The sequence below is a fragment of the Corapipo altera genome, unplaced genomic scaffold, assembly GCF_003945725.1.
Source record: "Corapipo altera isolate COAL_440 unplaced genomic scaffold, ASM394572v1 48b, whole genome shotgun sequence".
NCBI lineage: Eukaryota > Metazoa > Chordata > Aves > Passeriformes > Pipridae > Corapipo > Corapipo altera.
Window position 1 is genome coordinate 5,012,524 of NW_020884884.1, and position 18,409 is coordinate 5,030,932.

The 18,409-nt window shown below is 41.4% G+C and overlaps 1 protein-coding gene across 1 annotated transcript in view; it reads right to left on the minus strand.

Moving 5' to 3' along the window:
* The window catches only part of PPP2R5A (protein phosphatase 2 regulatory subunit B'alpha), a 44,372-nt gene extending 29,190 nt beyond the window's left edge, over positions 1-15,182 (minus strand). The window contains exon 1 of the mRNA XM_027641585.1: positions 14,409-15,182. Within this exon, the coding sequence (XP_027497386.1) occupies positions 14,409-14,559 (151 nt within the window). The 5' untranslated portion in view covers positions 14,560-15,182. The remainder of the gene's footprint in view (positions 1-14,408) is intronic.
* Positions 15,183-18,409: the final 3,227 nt, after the last annotated feature.

Sequence of the window (18,409 nt, forward strand, 5' to 3'; positions counted from 1 at the left end):
GTTCATACACAGCCCTTTCAAGCACTTAGAGGACAATGACACTATGGAATAAAGTACCATGCACGCTGGACTCCTTAGAGCAAACTGAACTTGGTGACAATCCTACACTTCTACATAATTCCCTGACAAACAATCCATGACAAGGATCATGTTGCATTCCACTGTGCAAAGTTTAGCAATTAGTGCCTGTTGTCTGCTTACATTTCCTATGCTGTGTGCAGTCGTACTCAATGGTGGAGGGATCTGCTAGAGCAGAATGAAGCCTTAACACTGACATAGAGAGAGGAGCACATACGTGTACTTTGAGACACCAAATCTTTGGGTTTGGGGTTTTCTTCACATCAGTAAGTTATCAGCACTGTTGTGCAGCCCGATCTTTTCAGAGACACCATTAGTCTGAAAAGGAGTTGGTCTGATAAACCAAGAACAGGGACTCCAATTTAATATAAACTTTATTTCTGTCCTGGAGTGTTGTTGTGTACATTATTGTTATGATCTCTCTTAGCATCAGTGTCAATGTTGATGTAACAGGCACAGTAAAGCATCTTTAAGAGATGCAGTTTTGATGCAATTGATGTTAGAACAGGGGACTGAGCATGTTTCCAGGTTCTCAGAAATCTCCATGTGTAGCCTGACAGGCAGCAAAGCAGTTGGTTGGCAACAAGGAGAGGAGTGTCTCCCTGCCACCCCCTTGCCATTTATTCCTCCCTTCCTCTTCTCTGTTCCCAGTCACATCCATCCATCAGCACTGGCTCTGGAACTTGTCAGGCTCTTCCATAAGCTGCTTTAACTCAATAACATGGTCATATTAGCGAGGTTAAATGGCTTCTGGAGGGGCCTGATGTGCATCAGCTCTCACACAGGATGAGAGTTGGGAGCAGAAGCTCTGCAGTGAGCTGCTAAGTTAAGTTTACCATCTCCTGTGGAAGCACTTCATCCAACTATAAAGACATGAGATAATATAGGTAGGCTTTTTCAGTGAAGTTAGATATTTTTGGGGAATAATACATTTTGAGGGTTTTGTTTTATTGTGGGTTTTGGTTGATTTTGTTTTATATCACTTTAAGCTCCTTTTTAAAGAAAAATTTGGCCCCTGTATAAAATACCACAGTGTAGTTGTCTACACTGGTAGTGTATAACATTCCCCAGTAACTCCATACACCCATAACAGATTTTTCCACAATTCCAGCTTTTGGTAGCTCAACAACCCAACTGAAACTGATGGGGCTACTCAGATGAGCACTCGTGCAGCACTTTAGGCATCCAAGGAATCTTTTCATCAGCTTTTCCACAGAGAAAAAAACCTCTGTTACCCTTAGGAATAAGTACCATTATTTAGGAGACAAGGATTGTAGGTTTTTCCTCTTCCCCCTCCATTCTGGGTTCAACAGCATGCATTTTCAAATTACTTGTTACCCCAAAATCTAGAGCTGTTGCTGGGACTCTGGAAGGAGCTAAGTTCTTTTGCATGTCATCAGTAAACAGAGATCTGACTTTCCAGGACAGATAAGGGACTCAGATAGAGCAACCTTATGCATCTTTAAAGTTAACCAGTCCTTATACAATAGTAGGTTTGTTCACTAGAGAAGGTTTGGAAGACAATGAAGTAAAATGGTATTTTCAATCACTTTTGAAAGGAAATTTATACTACCTATAGGAGATTTAAAAAAAAAAAATACCTGGCACAGAATTAAAGGTACAGAAGGCACATTAGTCAATCCTGTCTAGGACCTGTGGGCTCATACACTTAACCTCTTCATTTCAGAAATCAGAAAGTCTGCAAAGGTGCAATCAAGATAACAAGCTGAGCTTCTCCTGTACTTCCATGTTTAGGTAGACTATTCTGCAGATGGTCATCAGGCAAGACTTGCACTGAAACATCCACATAAACCATACTTCAAAACACAGTGGTACCCTACTTGCTCAACTACCCCTACAGCACACATTTCACCCAAGTCAACATACACCCTTCTCCCATCAATTATGCAAAGTCAAATTCAAAGTGGCAAAAACACCCACCTAAAAATCATACCATCATCCAAGTAAATATCTGTTTTCTTTTGAAATAGCTGAAAAAAAAATCATAAGTTTTGCTTATTAGAATATTCTGGATTTAAGATCAGTTTTGGGATACATGCCAGTGAAGGAAGAAAAAGAATTCACATATTAGATGACAATAACAATCAACAGTGAATTTTATTCACACACTGCATTGTGGTTTACAGAGTTAGTTACAAGTCTAGGCTATGGATAATTTTGAAGTCACTTAATAAAAGTACTCCTGGAAAGCCATCTCACATCCAATAACAGATATTGTTTGTTCAGAGAGTCTCATCTGCTGCTCCACATGGCCAGCAGTTGACCTCAACAAATCAGTCCAGAAAATCTGAAAAGCCCATGCTGATCTAACAACATCTGTCACAAATTCTGTGACATGACTTCTTGCAATGATAATAAACTGCAAGTGTCTTATCTAGATTATAAGAAAGCTTGGAAGACAGTACAAACAATCTCATATAGTTAAGAGTCTCCAGCTACTACCATGTTAAATTCCTTGATTTTAATTAAGTTTTGATTTGGCCAAGACACTTCAGACAGTAAAAAAGTACCCTGCTGAAATGCTTTCATATTAATAGCCCTATTTCCTACTGTCTAATTACAGAAGACAACACGCAGTCAGATGCAAAAAGTAATAGAAATTATCCTCTTGGTCCTTAAAATGTTAGATAGCAAGACTCTAGAAACCAGGCCTGCCACAATTCACTTAATTTCTACCATAATTCCTCAAAAAGGAGAATTAACCACCACTGATTCTTTAAACAAACAAAAAAAGACTCACCAAGCATACCCACCATTGAAACAGGGACAAAAAACACCCTAAAGTCACCCTGAACAAAGCATACAACCTGAACAATACGAAGGTTTCCTCAAGAGGATACCAGCAGTTCAGAATCTAACTGAAATTCAGCTCCATGCAACAACAATTATAAAGAAAAACAGAAAAGAAATTTTGTCCAGGGACTTGACACAGTTGAATCAATGCTGCTTTTGAAAGTACTGAGAAGTTGGGCAATTTGCATATGGTCAACCATATGAAGTTTTGTTCAGAGAGATACTATATTTACCAGAATAGGCAAATAAGTTTCACTTCTTACACAGCTGAAGCATGTTTTCAAAAAGCAATTACCTTACTACCAAAACAATTACCCCCTACTCCTCTTGTATAGGAAACAAGCTCCCCAAAGCATTCACTTACGTTTTTGGCATACACTGCAACTGTATTTGCTGTCTTCATTTAAAACCCATCAAGCAGTTTCAGTGACTGATCACATGCCACAGCAGGCCTATTCTGAATATATCCAGAGCCTCTAAGAGCTCGCCATTCTCTCCTGCATGCAAGGCATTAGCCCAAATAATCATTTCACTGGCCTGACGAAGGTGGAATAGCTCATGATTAATAAGTAACAGTGATCTTAAAATTAATTTAAATTAGGAACCCTGACTCTTTAAGGAAGATACTGCTAAATTTAAGGTCGATAAATCCTAGCACAGAATTAAGATGCACAGCCAAGTCATCAAACTGGGAAAAGGGGAGAGTAATTTATGTCTTGAATGGGAAATTGTGTCTCAGAAGATGTGAATATCAGATGGATGGCAAACTTTAACTTAAAATTACAGAAGTTAACACAAAGAATTAAAACTGTTTTCCCAAAACAGAAAAGACAACTCCTAAATAGCTTTTGTTATACTGAAATGCAACAAAGGTTTGTGTTATGGTAAAGCAGAGATGCTTTCAAGAAATCCTCCTAACAAGAAGGCATAAGTCAGTCAAAGCCCTGAGTATGTAAAAAGGTCTCTCTTTAAAGTCTAACTCAGGTTACATACATTGTATTAGCCACAAGGTGAAGGCACCCAGAGAGGCTGGCACACGGCAACTTGCTCCTGCTACCTCACTCCTGTGCCAGGAAAATTCACCACCAGCAAGACCCAAGAGACCCTACAAAAATGGGAAGAGACAACACACCAAGCTTCTGAGACTGTCGAATCAAAAAGATCAGAAAGGACAATCGGTACGATGCTCCATGTTCCTGACACAAACTGTTAATTGTACTTTTCCCCAGTGGAAGCACTTACCCTTAAGGAATACACTATCCAAAGTGTAAGAGTTCAACAAAATTTTGGATTGTTGCACGTAATTTTGAAGATGTAATATCACCCTTCAGTTTGTGACAAGGAGGACTCAAGGAAGCATTTCACAACTAACCTGCTAAGAAGAATAACCTGAGCAGCTCTGCTCCCTATTTTACCTCACATTAGCTGTAGTGCTCTGCACCTACATTACCAGGGAGTAAAGAGAGATGAAAAGCAGGTGACAAAAGCTGTGTGCCAGGCTCAGCTTAATACCCATTACACAGGGCTGCACTAAAAACATTTTTGATTCATAGGAACTTGAGCTCTCTGCTATGAAACCAAACTTTCTAAGTTTGAAAGCACAGAAATTGTATTTACAATTTTCATAGAATCATAGAATCAGCCAGGTTGGAAGGGATCTCTGAGATCATCAAGTCCAACCCTTGATCCAACCCTGCTGCAGTTACTAGACCATGGCACTAAGTGCCACATCCAGTCTCATTTAAAAACCTTCAGGGACGGAGAATCCACCACTTCCCTGGGCAGCCCACTCCAATGGCTGATTACCCTCTCTGTAAAGAATTTCTTCCTAATATCCAACCTAAACCTCCCTGGCACAGCTTAAGACCATGCCCTCTCATCTTCCTGATAGCTGCCTGGGAGAAGAGACCAACCCCCACCTGGCTACAACCTCCTTTCAGGGAGTTGTAGAGAGTGATGAGGTCTCCCCTGAGCCTCCTCTTCTCCAGGCTGAACAACCCCAGCTCCCTCAGCCTCTCCTCATAGGACCTGTGCTCGAGTCCCTTCACCAGCCTTGTTGCTCTTCTCTGGACCTGCTCCAGCACCTCAATATCCTTCCTTAACTGAGGGGCCCAGAACTGGACACAGCACTCAAGGTGTGGCCTCACCAGTGCTGAGTACAGAGGAAGAATCGCTTCCCTGGACCTGCTGGCCACACTGTTCCTGATCCAGGCCAGGATGCCATTGGCCTTCTTGGCCACCTGGGCACACTGCTGGCTCATGTTCAGTTTCCTGTCAATCCAAACTCCCAGATCCCTTTCTGCCTGGCTGCTCTCCAGCCACTCTGTCCCCAGCCTGTAGCACTGCAGGGGGTTGTTGTGGCCAAAGTGCAGGACCCGGCACTTGGCCTTGTTGAACCTCATCCCGTTGGAACCAGCCCAACTCTCCAACCTATCCCAGTCCCTCTGCAGAGCCCTCCTGCCTTCCAGCTGATCGACACTCCCCCCCAACTTGGCATCATCTGCAAATTTGCTGATGGTGGACTCAATCCCCTCATCTGAATCATCGATAAAGATATTAAACAGAACTGGATATTAAACAGAACTTAAGTAAACAGAATTTTATTAAGTTCCCTTAATGTAAAGTCAACAGCAAAACTCACATGTGACTGAAATTACAGCAGTTTATAATTACTAAGTGTTAATAATGAAGTAGGTGATATTATTAAGATTAAAAATCTATTAACTTGCATTCTTCCCCAATCATTTCCTCACCTTATGCAAGTATAAAATTAATTTTAAGTAAGATGAAGTTGCTCCAGTTTGACATCGCACTAGAACACGCAAGTCAACATTACAAATCAAGTTTGTTTATGTTTTCCCAGAAACTGAAGGAACACCCATGTAATTTTCACATGGCAATATTTGTGCTCAGTGCAATATAAAAACAGCTTTTATTTGAAACCAAGGGGTAGCTGTTAAACATTTTGCAGAAGTACAGAAACTCATTTTGCCTTTAATTTAGCACTTAGCTATTTTAAATGTGAAGGAGATGTATAGGGGAGTAATTTAATAGGAAATATGTGCAAGAGGAAACATTCAATCTAGCTTTTCAAAAGGGAAGGAAAAACCACTTCTCCCCTTGAATCCCTTCGTAAATCCATGTGGAAGTTACAAGTATTGGATATAATTCCTTGGATAAATAGATAGTTTACGAATTGGCTGAACCAATGTTTCTTACTTTTCAGTCTTCTCAGATAAATAATATGAGATACTTTATAATAATGCTACAATAGGAAGAACTATGATTAAATTAGACAGGAAACACAGGTGAAATTCTGGTTTTGCTGCCGTTAGTGATCAAACTCCCACCAACTTGACTGAGAACAGATCATCCTGAGCAGACAAATATTCGAGCTCTTGCAGGATCTCTTTGCCTATTCCACTTTAATTAAACACTTAGCCACGTAAGTAAAAGGTTGAGCTACTTCTTCATCAATTTTAACCATGCTCGAGCAGCTATGTTCTATCAAAAACTGTAAACATCAAGTATTTAGTAATGAGGGATCCTACATTTACGCATATTCCCTTTTGGCAAAATCTCTTAGCTATTTTTAAACTAAATTTACACCATTTTCATGTACTGGGTTTATTTTGATCCTGCTTCTTTCTCTTAAGGGAATATACACAGAGATGAATTACCAAATTGTGTCCTTCCTGACTTTATAGTGGGACCAAGCTTGTGCCTCTCAAGAGGGTTCTGACATTTGCACCTTAATTCGTCTTCTCAAAATAAAATTACTGCTTTTCTACAGAATCCGGTGATGCTGAAATACACAAACTTACTTCACATACATAATTCAAACTCAAAGTTAAGTTCTCATTTGTTGCTGTTACATCCATGTGGAACCAAAACTTATGCTGTTAGCAAGACTTCAGTCTTTTATGTAGGCCATATTTTAAGTAAGCATAGAATTTTTAATAGAAAACAGGATACACTTTTGAAAAGTTTTACACTATTACATTAAATTAGAACTTTTCTTTTTAAACCCATTTCCCTACACTTTCCTATAAAATTTTACTTGGGAAGAAAGTAATATAATTAAAATTGTGTTATTTTTAAAAGGACCAACCATCTACAGAAATTAACTTTTAGAAGTGATTTAATGGGTTACTTTATTTATTTATGCAGTGATGCACTCTGTTAATTCTCAAATACAACTACAGCAAAAATAAAGCTGTTTACCCCTTCATACTCAGACACTGCTGTAACTTTTTATTCCTGCTCTTCTTCAGATCAGCCTTTATGGCCCAATCTATACTGTCCTTCCCTAAACTTGCTCACCCCACCTGCTCTTTCAGTTCTGAGAAAACCTACCATGCTGCTTTCATGCCTGCTACCCACAGCTTGTCAAGTCTCCAAGTGTGTGATCGTCTCAGATATAAACTTTTAATCAGTAATGTGAAACTCATAACATATGGAAAGTTCTCCTGTTATGGCAGGGAGTAACTTAAATGTCTTTTAAATTCTCTGTGTTTAAAAATCACTTCCTAGAATTACAACATCTTCCTTTTGCAGCAGTGTTCTTGAATATACATGTGCAAGTACACTTTTTTGCTTTTACTCGCACTTTGACCTCCCAACTCCACAGCAAGATTTGTATTTTTCTTCTGAACCCTATTATATCAAAGGTGACAAAACCCACCAATGTCACCAAAGCTTTGCTTGGTAAGGTCAAGAAAAGCAATGGCAAAGAGATGAATGAGAATGAGACAGAAACCTTTTCCCAGTGGTACCCAGGCAACATAACAGCACGATTTTTATTTTTTAATCTATAGCCTTTTTTCGCCATATCCATTGCAGCAACACAAGCTACTATTTTAGCAGGCTACAGGTCTGCTAAATTCTGATCAGGCTGCTGTTTCTTCCCATAGCCTTCTTACCCTTAAACACTGAGCCCTAGTATCCTGCACGTACATTTCACCAGTCTTTCCCAGCTTCACTTGCCAACCTCATCCCCAAAAGTGTAGCAGCCAGAAGCAGTACAACTAAACACAATGACTGAAAGTGCATTTCACGCTCTAATCACAGCCACAAAGTTATGCTCTCCTCAATTTTAAACCTCAAGAAAAGACTCATTTTTGATGAACCAACTCATCTGCAATCAATTCCTGATGTACAGAAAAAAAACCCCTAAGCCTGTGAAGTTTCAGGAAGATCACAGGAAGTTCAAAAAATCCAAGGTTGCGATGAAAAGCTGTGAAGAAATTAGAAGGGAATATAACAAGAAACATTTCCAGTAATTTTCACAGTTGACAGGATTGTTGAGACTCCCGACACTGAGCTCACTGCAGCCACTGGAGAGGAGATGGCTTCTGCCCTTTTTTCCTGCTCAAGCTTCTCTAATCAGCCCCCCAATTCCATACTATCCCCTCACCTATAATGTATTTCTGGGCTCTTGCTTATAGACAACTACAAGTTTTCCATGGGCAGAGCTGCTGTGCCTAGCAGTGCTGCAGACAAGAAACCCGAAGAAAACCACATACAGCAGCTTCACAGAGCAAGGCAGATGGGAGCAGCACAGCACATCCTGAAAGATCTGTATGTAACAGCATAGTAAATACTAACTCATCAGTCTTGGTGCTGAGCTGCAACAGCTAGAACTGGACCAAAGAAGAATCTGGACCAAATTAGATTTTTTTCTTTTTTAATACCAACAATATACAATTTATTTTTCCTCTAGTCTTAGAAGCAGTTTGAACTGTTTTTTGCTGAAATGAAGAAAATTAGCCTGAGGAACAGTTCCAAATAAAACTGTCCATACTTGGCATGGAAAACTTCAGTACAAACAGTTCAGCAATGTTGTAAGCAGCTGAGAATAAGGTCTTGTGAAGGAAAACTAGGCAACCTTAACTATGATGAGTTCTGCTTTTAAGTCAGACGTATACTATGAAATAAGCATCTTGTAGAGATACTTCACTGTTCATGACAGAAACTAGTTCAGCGATTGTCTGATAAAAACAATGATTCAGGCATTAAAAAGAAGCTGTCACTGTCTAGTTTCGAGCAGAGCATTTTGCCAAGGGAGTCTTATAAAAGAGATGTTATTTACTACCTATTAGTCTAATTTATCTGCAGGTCCAACCTTCAAAATCCACGTGCTGCTATGGAACAGTAATTTTAGCCTGTTAGATTAAAGCCAGACTCAGTATGACAATGGTACAGAAGCTGAATTTTATGGCCTTCTCAATGGAAGTGTCTTTTTTCATCAGAACGCAATACATATCCCCCTTGGTGCTTAAACAGAGTATTAATCTCTCCAGAACTGTTGATACGATACCTTTTCAGAAGCACTGAATGATTTTAAGATAGACAGATATTAAAAAAAAAATCTGCAGATTGAAGTAATCATCTTTTGATCAGACAGCCTGGACCAATAACTAATTCCATTTGTATTTCCTGCAGTAGCTAACACTAAACTCAGCACATGCAAAACTACTATCTGACTAAGCTAGAAAGCAATGATTATGGAAAAAGAAATCTGATACTAAGCTGGCACACAGAAGATGTGAAAGATTTAAATAGAAAAGTTCATGTGAAGACTGTCAATAGGCTCTATATTTAGGAGTTGTTCTTGATGGAAGTATATTCCAAGACCAAAAATTCAAGTCTATGGATAAAAAAAGGTCAATTTGTTAAGAATTAAAGACTAAAATGTTCCACTCCATAAACTAGGAACAGTTCCTTAATATAGAAAAAAATTCAAACAGCTCGTTTTTCATGGGACTACTAAAGCTTTTTTATCTATTATAGGTTCTTTATTTCTCAAGATTGTACCTCCACTAAAAAGGAAGTTTTGACTATTTTATAGTACACTCTGCTGAGATTACACATAAGAGTTAAACCTAAATTCCTCACAGAACATCCTTATTCTTCATTTTCAATACAGATTCACTCTCAAGGAAAAACTCATCCAAGTTGATTGCAGTTGCAAGGGATGTTGAATACAAAACGTAGAGGATGGGGGACTACAGAAGAGGAAATAACAATGACTCATGAGGGATAAAAAAAAAAAAAGTGCAAGTCTGAGACAGAAAACTCATTTCACTTACAAATATTTATTAAGGCTGTAGTAAAAGTAAACCATTCTAAAATTTTAAAGCACATTTTCCTTTAGGGAACAAAGGCAACTTAACAGAAGAAGAAAATTCCTCTCAGCTGTTTTTAATTTCACTTATTTTTGTCACTGAAGCATAGGCTATGGGACTCAAAACTCAGAGTTTAAGGTTTGAACTGATCCTCACAGATTAATGAACATAAAAGTTTTACCCATACGCTTATTAGGCCTTCCTGTAACATTTCCACAAAAGTACAGGAACATGGCAATTGGTTTTCAGTCAAACCTGAGCTCTCTCTCTCAAGGGTTTAAGTAAAGAAAAATACTACAGTTAACGCCTATTTTACACCCTGTATTTGAATGCTGAAACTACACACTGGAAGGTCTTCTTGGAAATGCCTTATTCCAGTATACTTCACCTCCACAACTCTCAGCCCCACAGAGATCATTACAACTCTTGTTAGCCTAAGGCTAAAAGATTTCTGTTCTTCTTTCCAGTTCTTCTGCTGTAGAGGTCAGAGTTTTCTCTGTGGGGAGACAACTTAATTTGGAAGTGAATACTAACAATTTATTTTCACGTATTTATTCTCTGAGCATGATACAGGAAAAATGCCTGCAGTGATATGCATCTTCCCAAATGGATATTCACTATTGAGAAAGTCACAGAAAGGCAGCAGAAAATGTTTATTCTTCCCAGCTGCAGTTGACATGTTTGGTACACAGGGGGGGAAAAAAACAAAAGGAAAAGATCTATTTGCTTTACAACCTGACAGACCATATTAACTGTATTAAATAAACCACTTTCCACCTGTATTTTTACATGCTTCTTCAACCAAAAATGACAGAGACAAGTACTACATCTATTGTAAAGAGTCAGATCAGGTTCCAAGGTCAAGTTATATCTCTTTTTCAAAAACAAAGGTAACTGCAGATTCTATCGCAGCCTGTTGAAACAACCTTCTATTGAGACAATCACCACTTCTTAAGACATTTAAAATAACACTTCCTTTGCCAGACTTCTTTAAACTCAGTACTCTCAAAATTGTCCATAAAGTGATAAAATCCCACTGTTAACCAGCATGTTATTTTGGCTGCAGATTCTTAAAAATATTTATATTATGTAGACTTAAAGGTAACAAAATGAAAAGGGAGATGGGGAAAAAAAACCAACTTCAACTTCTAACAGATTTAACAACCTTTTTTTTTTTTGTTTTAAATACAGTCACTGTGTCTCCAGTATTTCTTTTTCAGTTTTTAAATAATACAGTAAAATGTTATTCTCCTGAATAACAAACACTTGAGAAAACCTGCTAAATTAACTGAAGAACACATTACTAATTTATTTTGAACATCCTGAGTTTGTTGAGTTTCTATCTAAAAAGAAAAGATATCATCACACACAAAAATAAGCTGAAGGTTGATGACAACACACAACGTTACTTCCCCTCCTCTCAATCTCACTCCCCCAACAACACCTCCGAGGGAAGAGTACCTACTAATTGGGTACTAAGTGGGACTGTTACCCACTAGTAACAAATCTACTGTATCACTGCCAGAAGGAATACACAGCCAAATGATGGAATTTTGGTAATGCACAGCAGCAGCACAATTAACTCCAGAAATAGGTACTTTTAAGATTATCTATCTAAAGCCTTTGAAACAACACAACTCTGCAAGTGTGTTACACAACCTGATGTGACCATTTCAATGGCAAACAAAACAGTCCCTAGAGAAAAGGAAAAACCCCACAACACTCTCTACACCCAAGAAGGTACTTCCTGAAGTGGATGGGTAGCTTTCATTTTTGTTCTAGACCATCTCTTTCCCCAGTACAATAGATGCAAGTGTTTTAGGCCAGTCTGACAAATCTACTGGGGAATTTTAGAACACTGTTTATACTTACTTTAGCATATTTTTGATGAAACAAGTCAGTACTATAAACAAGATGAAATATTTACAGTAGCATAATACCAAGCTGCTTTTTCATCTAAAAAACACTATTTTTCTCCCAACAGAGGTTTGAAACACCTCAGATTTAGCCATTTATTTGAAGAGATCTGTAAAAGCAAAATGTCTTATTCAAAATGTCTACTTAAGTGTATGCTGAGCACCCGTAGGCATCAGTATAATGACTGTGCTTTCCTTTTTCAGCCCCTCCCTAGGTACTCTGGCTGGCGATTCCGTAGATGATACTACACTGGCAGCATCACAGCTAATACTGATTCCCATATTCACTTCAAAGAATAAAGCAAAGCTGCATCTTCCCAAGATGTAAGTAATTAGAACAAAAAGTTACACAAAATGACACATTTACAGAGAGAGCAAACTCTTTCTAGAACCTTTTTTGGTTTTGGGATCCAGAGAGGTTTAAGAGAGAAAGGGAGAGAGGGAACATCAAGCAGGTGGAAAGAAACTATCATATGTCCACAGCTACGTTCAGGACAAATCTAACATCACATACCCAAGGGAGAAAAACATGCAGAGGAGTGCTGCAAAATGGAGGACTTTCTGCAAACTGCCTAGCTGGGACACTACAGTTCATAAGAGTATATTTTGCCCACATCTTTTGTTCTGAAGCAGGTCTATAGGGTAAGTCTTTACATTTGAATCACAGATGGGATTTTCCTTTAAGAACTTAAGGCAATAAGGAAATTCAAACTACTATAAAATCCCACATAACTGAAGAAATTCCTCTGCTGGTTTACGGCCTCAAACTTCCAAACATCTGAGCTGCTGATGCCATACAAAATTTCTGTGTTATAAGTAAAAAGCTGTAAAACCACACTCACAAAACTACAAGACTTAATAACACAGAGGTAAAAATTTAATATTAAAATCCCAGCTCAGCAAAGAACGTAAACTTGGACATTTTGCTGATTTAAGCTGGAATTACTCCCTGAATAAAGCATATATGTTTAACTGTTTGCTGGGTCAGGACTCAAACTTTCTGAAGTCTGCCACCTATGTGTAATACTTACCAAGTGCCTTTACAAGGTCTCAAGTGTGGTTTTCTAAAAGTGATCTCCGAGGAAAATACACTGTCTAAACAGTACGTGAACAGCAGAAACCAAATCTTGATTTCAAACAAATTATCCTGGTTATAAATCCCTCGAATCAAACTAGTGCACCAGGACAAGACACAACTTCATACAGAAATGAAAGCCCAAAACAAGCAGCAAGAACATCCCTTGCTGTTGTTAAAACTAACACTGAAAGCTGCTGCAATAAACGTGTGAAAAACCCAAACAAACAACCCTGTCCTTGTTACTCCCCTGCCCAAGCTTATCTGTATTTAATAATATTTCTGCTAAGACCCATATTTATGATTCACTTATATCTGCCACTCAAACAGAAGGGAAAACTGACTGTGTTGAAATACTACAGACATGACTGTAAAAGCCACAAAACGCAAACTGAAAAAGAAAAATTACTTAATACCTAGGAATATTTTTAAAGTTTGGCATATCTCATTCAGATTTCGGATATTTGCTACAAATAAGAGATATTTTTTTCCCACCATCGTATGATGCAGTTTCAAAAGCCTTAAGACTTTAAAACTGGTGGGAGCAAAATTAACATGCTGGGTCACATTAAGGTAATGGTTCCCTTATTTTTCAGGTCCCTGACAAATGCTTTAGTAACGAGTTTGTATTCTCTGCCTAAAAAGTACTTTTTCTAATTTTTAAAACATACGTAAATCTATTCTGATGTTTAAAGCTGTAGAAGGTTGCAATGAACTTCGTTTCACTTTTGTAACCTAATGAACTGAGCTTTCTTAGAGTTTAGCTGCAGTACAGAGGATAAAACCTTCGCTGCCTATCTTAAGTTCAGCATCCAGAGTTTTCATTCACTTGGGAGCGTTTTCATACATCACTGTGCAGGAGAAGGTCTCCGAGGCAACTCCCGAAGACCACCAAAACGCCATTCAAATAGTGTCCCGAAAGCGGTGCGAAAGAACCGAGTAGCCAAACGCAAACTCTCTCCGGCAACTCGGGATACCATGGCACGGGCACAGAGTTCCTCTTGGCAAAATCCCCCGTGGGAGGAGCCACCGATCGCTCCCAGGTTTTAGCGCTCAATTCCTTGCCCTCCTGAACTCAACTTACCGTCTATATTTTCTTCGGTAAGACCTCAAAAAAAAGCACACGAACTAGCCAGAAAAGGGGGGTGGCGACTTAGTGGCCTCAGTGCCCGGGACAGCGAGCGACAGCCAACCTGTGCGACGCTGGTTTATGTGAGCAGAGGAAGCAGAATTCCTGCCGCGGGGTCCCTTACCTGGAAAGCATCGGGGGCAGGGGAGGACACGGCTAAAGGGCAGAGGGCGCGGGGAAGGGGCCAAGCCAGGGCAGGCGGTGCCGGCAGCGGCACCTGCAGCCCGGAGGGCAGGGAAGGAGGGCAGGGAAGGAGGGCGGGCTCGTACCTTTGAGCTGGGGCAGCGGCGAGAGCTCCACGGGGCTGCCCTGGCTGCGGAACTGCGAGGAGCCCTGCGAGCGCTTCTGCCTCTGCGCCTTGCGCACCGATTTCCGCGTGAAGCCATCCACCTTCTCCGCCGCAGAGATGGCCGCCGACATGGCTGGGCGGCGGGGCGGCTCTCCACGAGCATATATTAGACCGGAGGAGAAGCGGGCGGGCAAAAAAAGAAAGGGGCTTAAAACCAACAAACAAACAATCCAAAAAAAAAAAAAAATCACCACCAAAAAAAAAAAAAAAAAACCCCTCCGAAGTCTTGGCTGCCCTCGCACGCCGCGCCGACGGGGAGAGGAGAGGCGCGGAGCGGGCTCTGCCGGGCGCTGGGGAGGCTCCCGAGTGGCTCCTCAGTTCCTGCTTCCCTCGCCGTTTCCTCCCCGCGCGGAGCCGGCGGGGGAGCGGAAGGGGGGGAAGAGGAGGAGAAGGAAAGGGAAAACAAACAAACAAATCCAAAGGCAACTTTGCCCGGCGGGGCGGGGGCGGGCGGGCGCCAAACTTTCCCTCCCGGGGTCCCGCTTCTCCTCAGGGCAGGCGCGGCGCGACCCGCCGCGGGACGGGCTCGGCGGCGCCGCTGCCCCGCTCCCGCCTCGTTCGCTCCGCGTCCCCTGCAGCCGAGCCCGCTGTCATCGGCCGGGCTCTCCCCCGGGCTTCAGCCGCTCGCTTCCACACGCCCCTTCTTCTCCCCCTTCAGCCGCCGCCGGGAGCTCCCCGCCGTCATCCCGCCCCGTCCCGGGCCGCCGCGAGTGCCGCCGCCTGAGCCCCGGAGCCGCCGGGCAGCGGCCGCGCAACTTGGCGGAGCGAGCGGAGTTGAGCGGAGGGAGGGAGGGGGGAGGGGGCGGGGCGAGGGCGAGAGGAGCGGCCCCGGCTGGCGGCGCTGGGTGATTGACGGCGCCGAGCAGCCAATGAGAGGAGAGCCCCGCGGAACGCCCCCCGCCCCCCCCCCGCGGGGGCTCGGGGAAGGACGCGGGAGCCGGGACGTGCGGCGGGGACGGCGTGATTGACAGACGGCTCGCCCAACCGGAAGGCGGAGGGGCGGGGTGGGCGGGGCTCTCCCGGCGCAGGGAAGGGGAAGGGGCGGGATGGCGAGCGAGGCGCGCGCCGGCCAATCCGGCGGGCGGCGTGGGGAAGCGGAGTTCGCTGCTCCGCGGCGCTCCCGCCCGGGGAAGGCACCCGCTCCCTGTGAAGCCTGACCCCGGGGATGCTTCTCACAGCGACACCGTTAAAGGGGTTTTGGAGTTGGAGTCGCGGCGGCGCGCGAATGCGTTTCGTACCATCTTCCAAGTGCTCCCGACTTGTTTGGTCTTTTTTTTCCCCCACCCTCCACACACCTCATCGCTTTAGGTCTGCTTTACATCTCCGCTTGAATTTGGCTCTCTGAAGATCGGTGTTAACGCGGTGCTGGCTTTCTCTCACCGAGCCACGGTCTCGTTTTGCGGGCTGGAGGCACAAAGTTGCCTGGAACGAGCACATGCTGAGCTCCCAAGGAGTGAATATGTATGGGAGTAACTAATTCTTCTGGTTTGTACGGTTCATATGGTCCAGGCTGGAGGTGGGCCGTGAGAAATGAGAGTTGTGGCTGCTGTGGTGTATAAAAGTCGTGACTGCGTGTGCAGTACGTGGTTACCTTAAAGTCTGTCTTGCACTGCCCCATTTCCACGTACAAATAGCTCCCCCCGCCCCGTTTTGAACTGCAAATGTGGGATGCCTTAGCTCGTAGTCATTCACCTAGAGATAAGTTTTATGCACATCAGCACATTTCTTCTTACTACATAGTTTTAGATATCAATTCAGCAAATAATTTTTTGTAGTGTTTTAGATACACACTCAAGTTTCAGTAGCTGTGGTAGGACATAAATACTGTCAGGTAACCATAAATGTTTGTCAAATGCCTTCATGACTTGGACTTTAATCATTGTATGTATAAACCATAAATCAAAAGCCAAAGGTAGATTATGGCTTTATGTGAACATAAAAGAAGTCTAAGACTCTGTAAGCCTGTTCAATAGAAACTGTTTTCTCAGTTTCCTTCTGTCATTCTTTTTCTTTTCCTCTGTCAACACAGCTTCTATTTTAAATTGCACACCTCTGGTCTTTTTTGCTTTTGCTTTGATAATCTTTACTGTTTGGAAATAGATAAAGAATACTCTAAGAGAATTCTTTTCTGTGTATTTTAGATTCTACTCTGGATGCAACATATCTAGAAATTATAGGTACCAGTGTAGTACACTGTTATCTTTCTTGTAGGTACGTAACTTTTTCTTTTTTTTTTAAATATATTACAAAATCAATTTTACAGACAACATGGCAGTGTTTAAACATTTCTCCTTTAAACTGCTAGCTCCTGTATTCATTCCAGTAAAGAAAATCCTTGCATTCCTTACCTGGTTAATTCACATTTAACTTCAAGGCCCACAGCTCCTGTTGAGAGGTCACTAGGGCCCAGCCCCTGGATCAGTGTGTCCCTCTGTTCCTGCCTGCCCTCCAGCAGCTGTCATTTTCTTCTGCACCCATTTTTAGAAACTGACACTGCCCAGTGTGTCCTGTATACTGTTTATTGGCAACTCAAGCCTTGCTGCCAGTTCCCAGTATAAAAGAGTCTACCATAAAGTTTCATCAATTAAATATTGCAGAGTTTGTTAAGAAAGCCTTATATAAGTTCTAAGTAAAGTAAAAATATTTTTATGAGGTTTAAAATATTTTCTTCAAGGTTACTTAGGCTTTGGAATGGCTTCCATGCTGTAAAAAAACTATGCTGTAAAAACCTGTTGGCAGTTGTAATTCATGACACAAAGACCTCCGTAAATAATACTTGCAATGATGGGATTTTCATGTCAACTGCACTGGAAGATGTTTTTCAGACCATATTGTCATATACTGTCATATACAAAAAAAAAAAAAACCAAACAAACGTGAAATCCGAGTCAGCCAAACAAAAAGAAACTGTTTTATTCTCTCAAATAAATAAAAGGAATTTTTAACCATTGAGTTTTGTTTTGTCTTTTTAATATAACTCTTCTGTTTCAGAAAAGAATGAGCAACATTGCTAGAGAGCAGCTACAGTTTCCAAAATGGAAATGGTAATGTTTGAAATAAGGTACACTTGGAAGTCAGTTGAATTACATGAATGTATGAAACCATTGGAACGTACAGGCCTGCAAGACTGGGGTATTTGGAGAAAAAAAATAAGAAAGTGAGAGCTCTGACTGGCAATCTGAAACAACTATGTTTGAGAAGGCTGAAGATTTCCCTTTCCTGCTTTCTGCACGTGCTGCTTCCTACACAGCTGTCGGAGCTGCACTGAGTCAGCTTCTGAACACCCTGGTTTTCAGGGTGTATTTAAAGGCATACAATGATGATGCTGCTGGCTCCAAACTCAATTCATAGAAGTCCAAGGTGTCCTCAGAGAATATTGTGAATAGTAGTTTTATGCCAAGTTATTCCCACTCCTAAATCAGAGCCCTCAATATGCACCAAAGTGTTGATTCTACAAAACCTCTCGCATGTGTCTAACTTGACTTGGAAGAAGGCTCATTATCATTCATGATCATTATTCAAAATGGAGAAGCAACATTCTGGAACAGATTTTACTGAAAGTCACATTTGCAGTTCTTAAAATTCACATATTCTTAATAGTCACAGAGAATTATTTCCAGAAGTAGGAAATAATTAGCTTTTTTTTATCCAGGAGAGAAACCTTTGGAAAGGTGAACAAGAATATGACATATCATTATCTTGCAGAATCCTGACAAACTTGGCTTGCAAATGCAGTGCTTCCAGTAACATGTTGCTACTTGGTTTTTGCTTCAGGGAGTTGCCTGGCTGCCAGCAGATGAGGAGTTAACTATAGCTCTGCTTTCCCATTCTTCTGTACAGATGCTTGGAGGCCAAGCTATGATCCAGCTCTTCTCAGAGAGTGTGGAAGAATATTTTAGTAAAGGGAATGTCCTAAGTGGG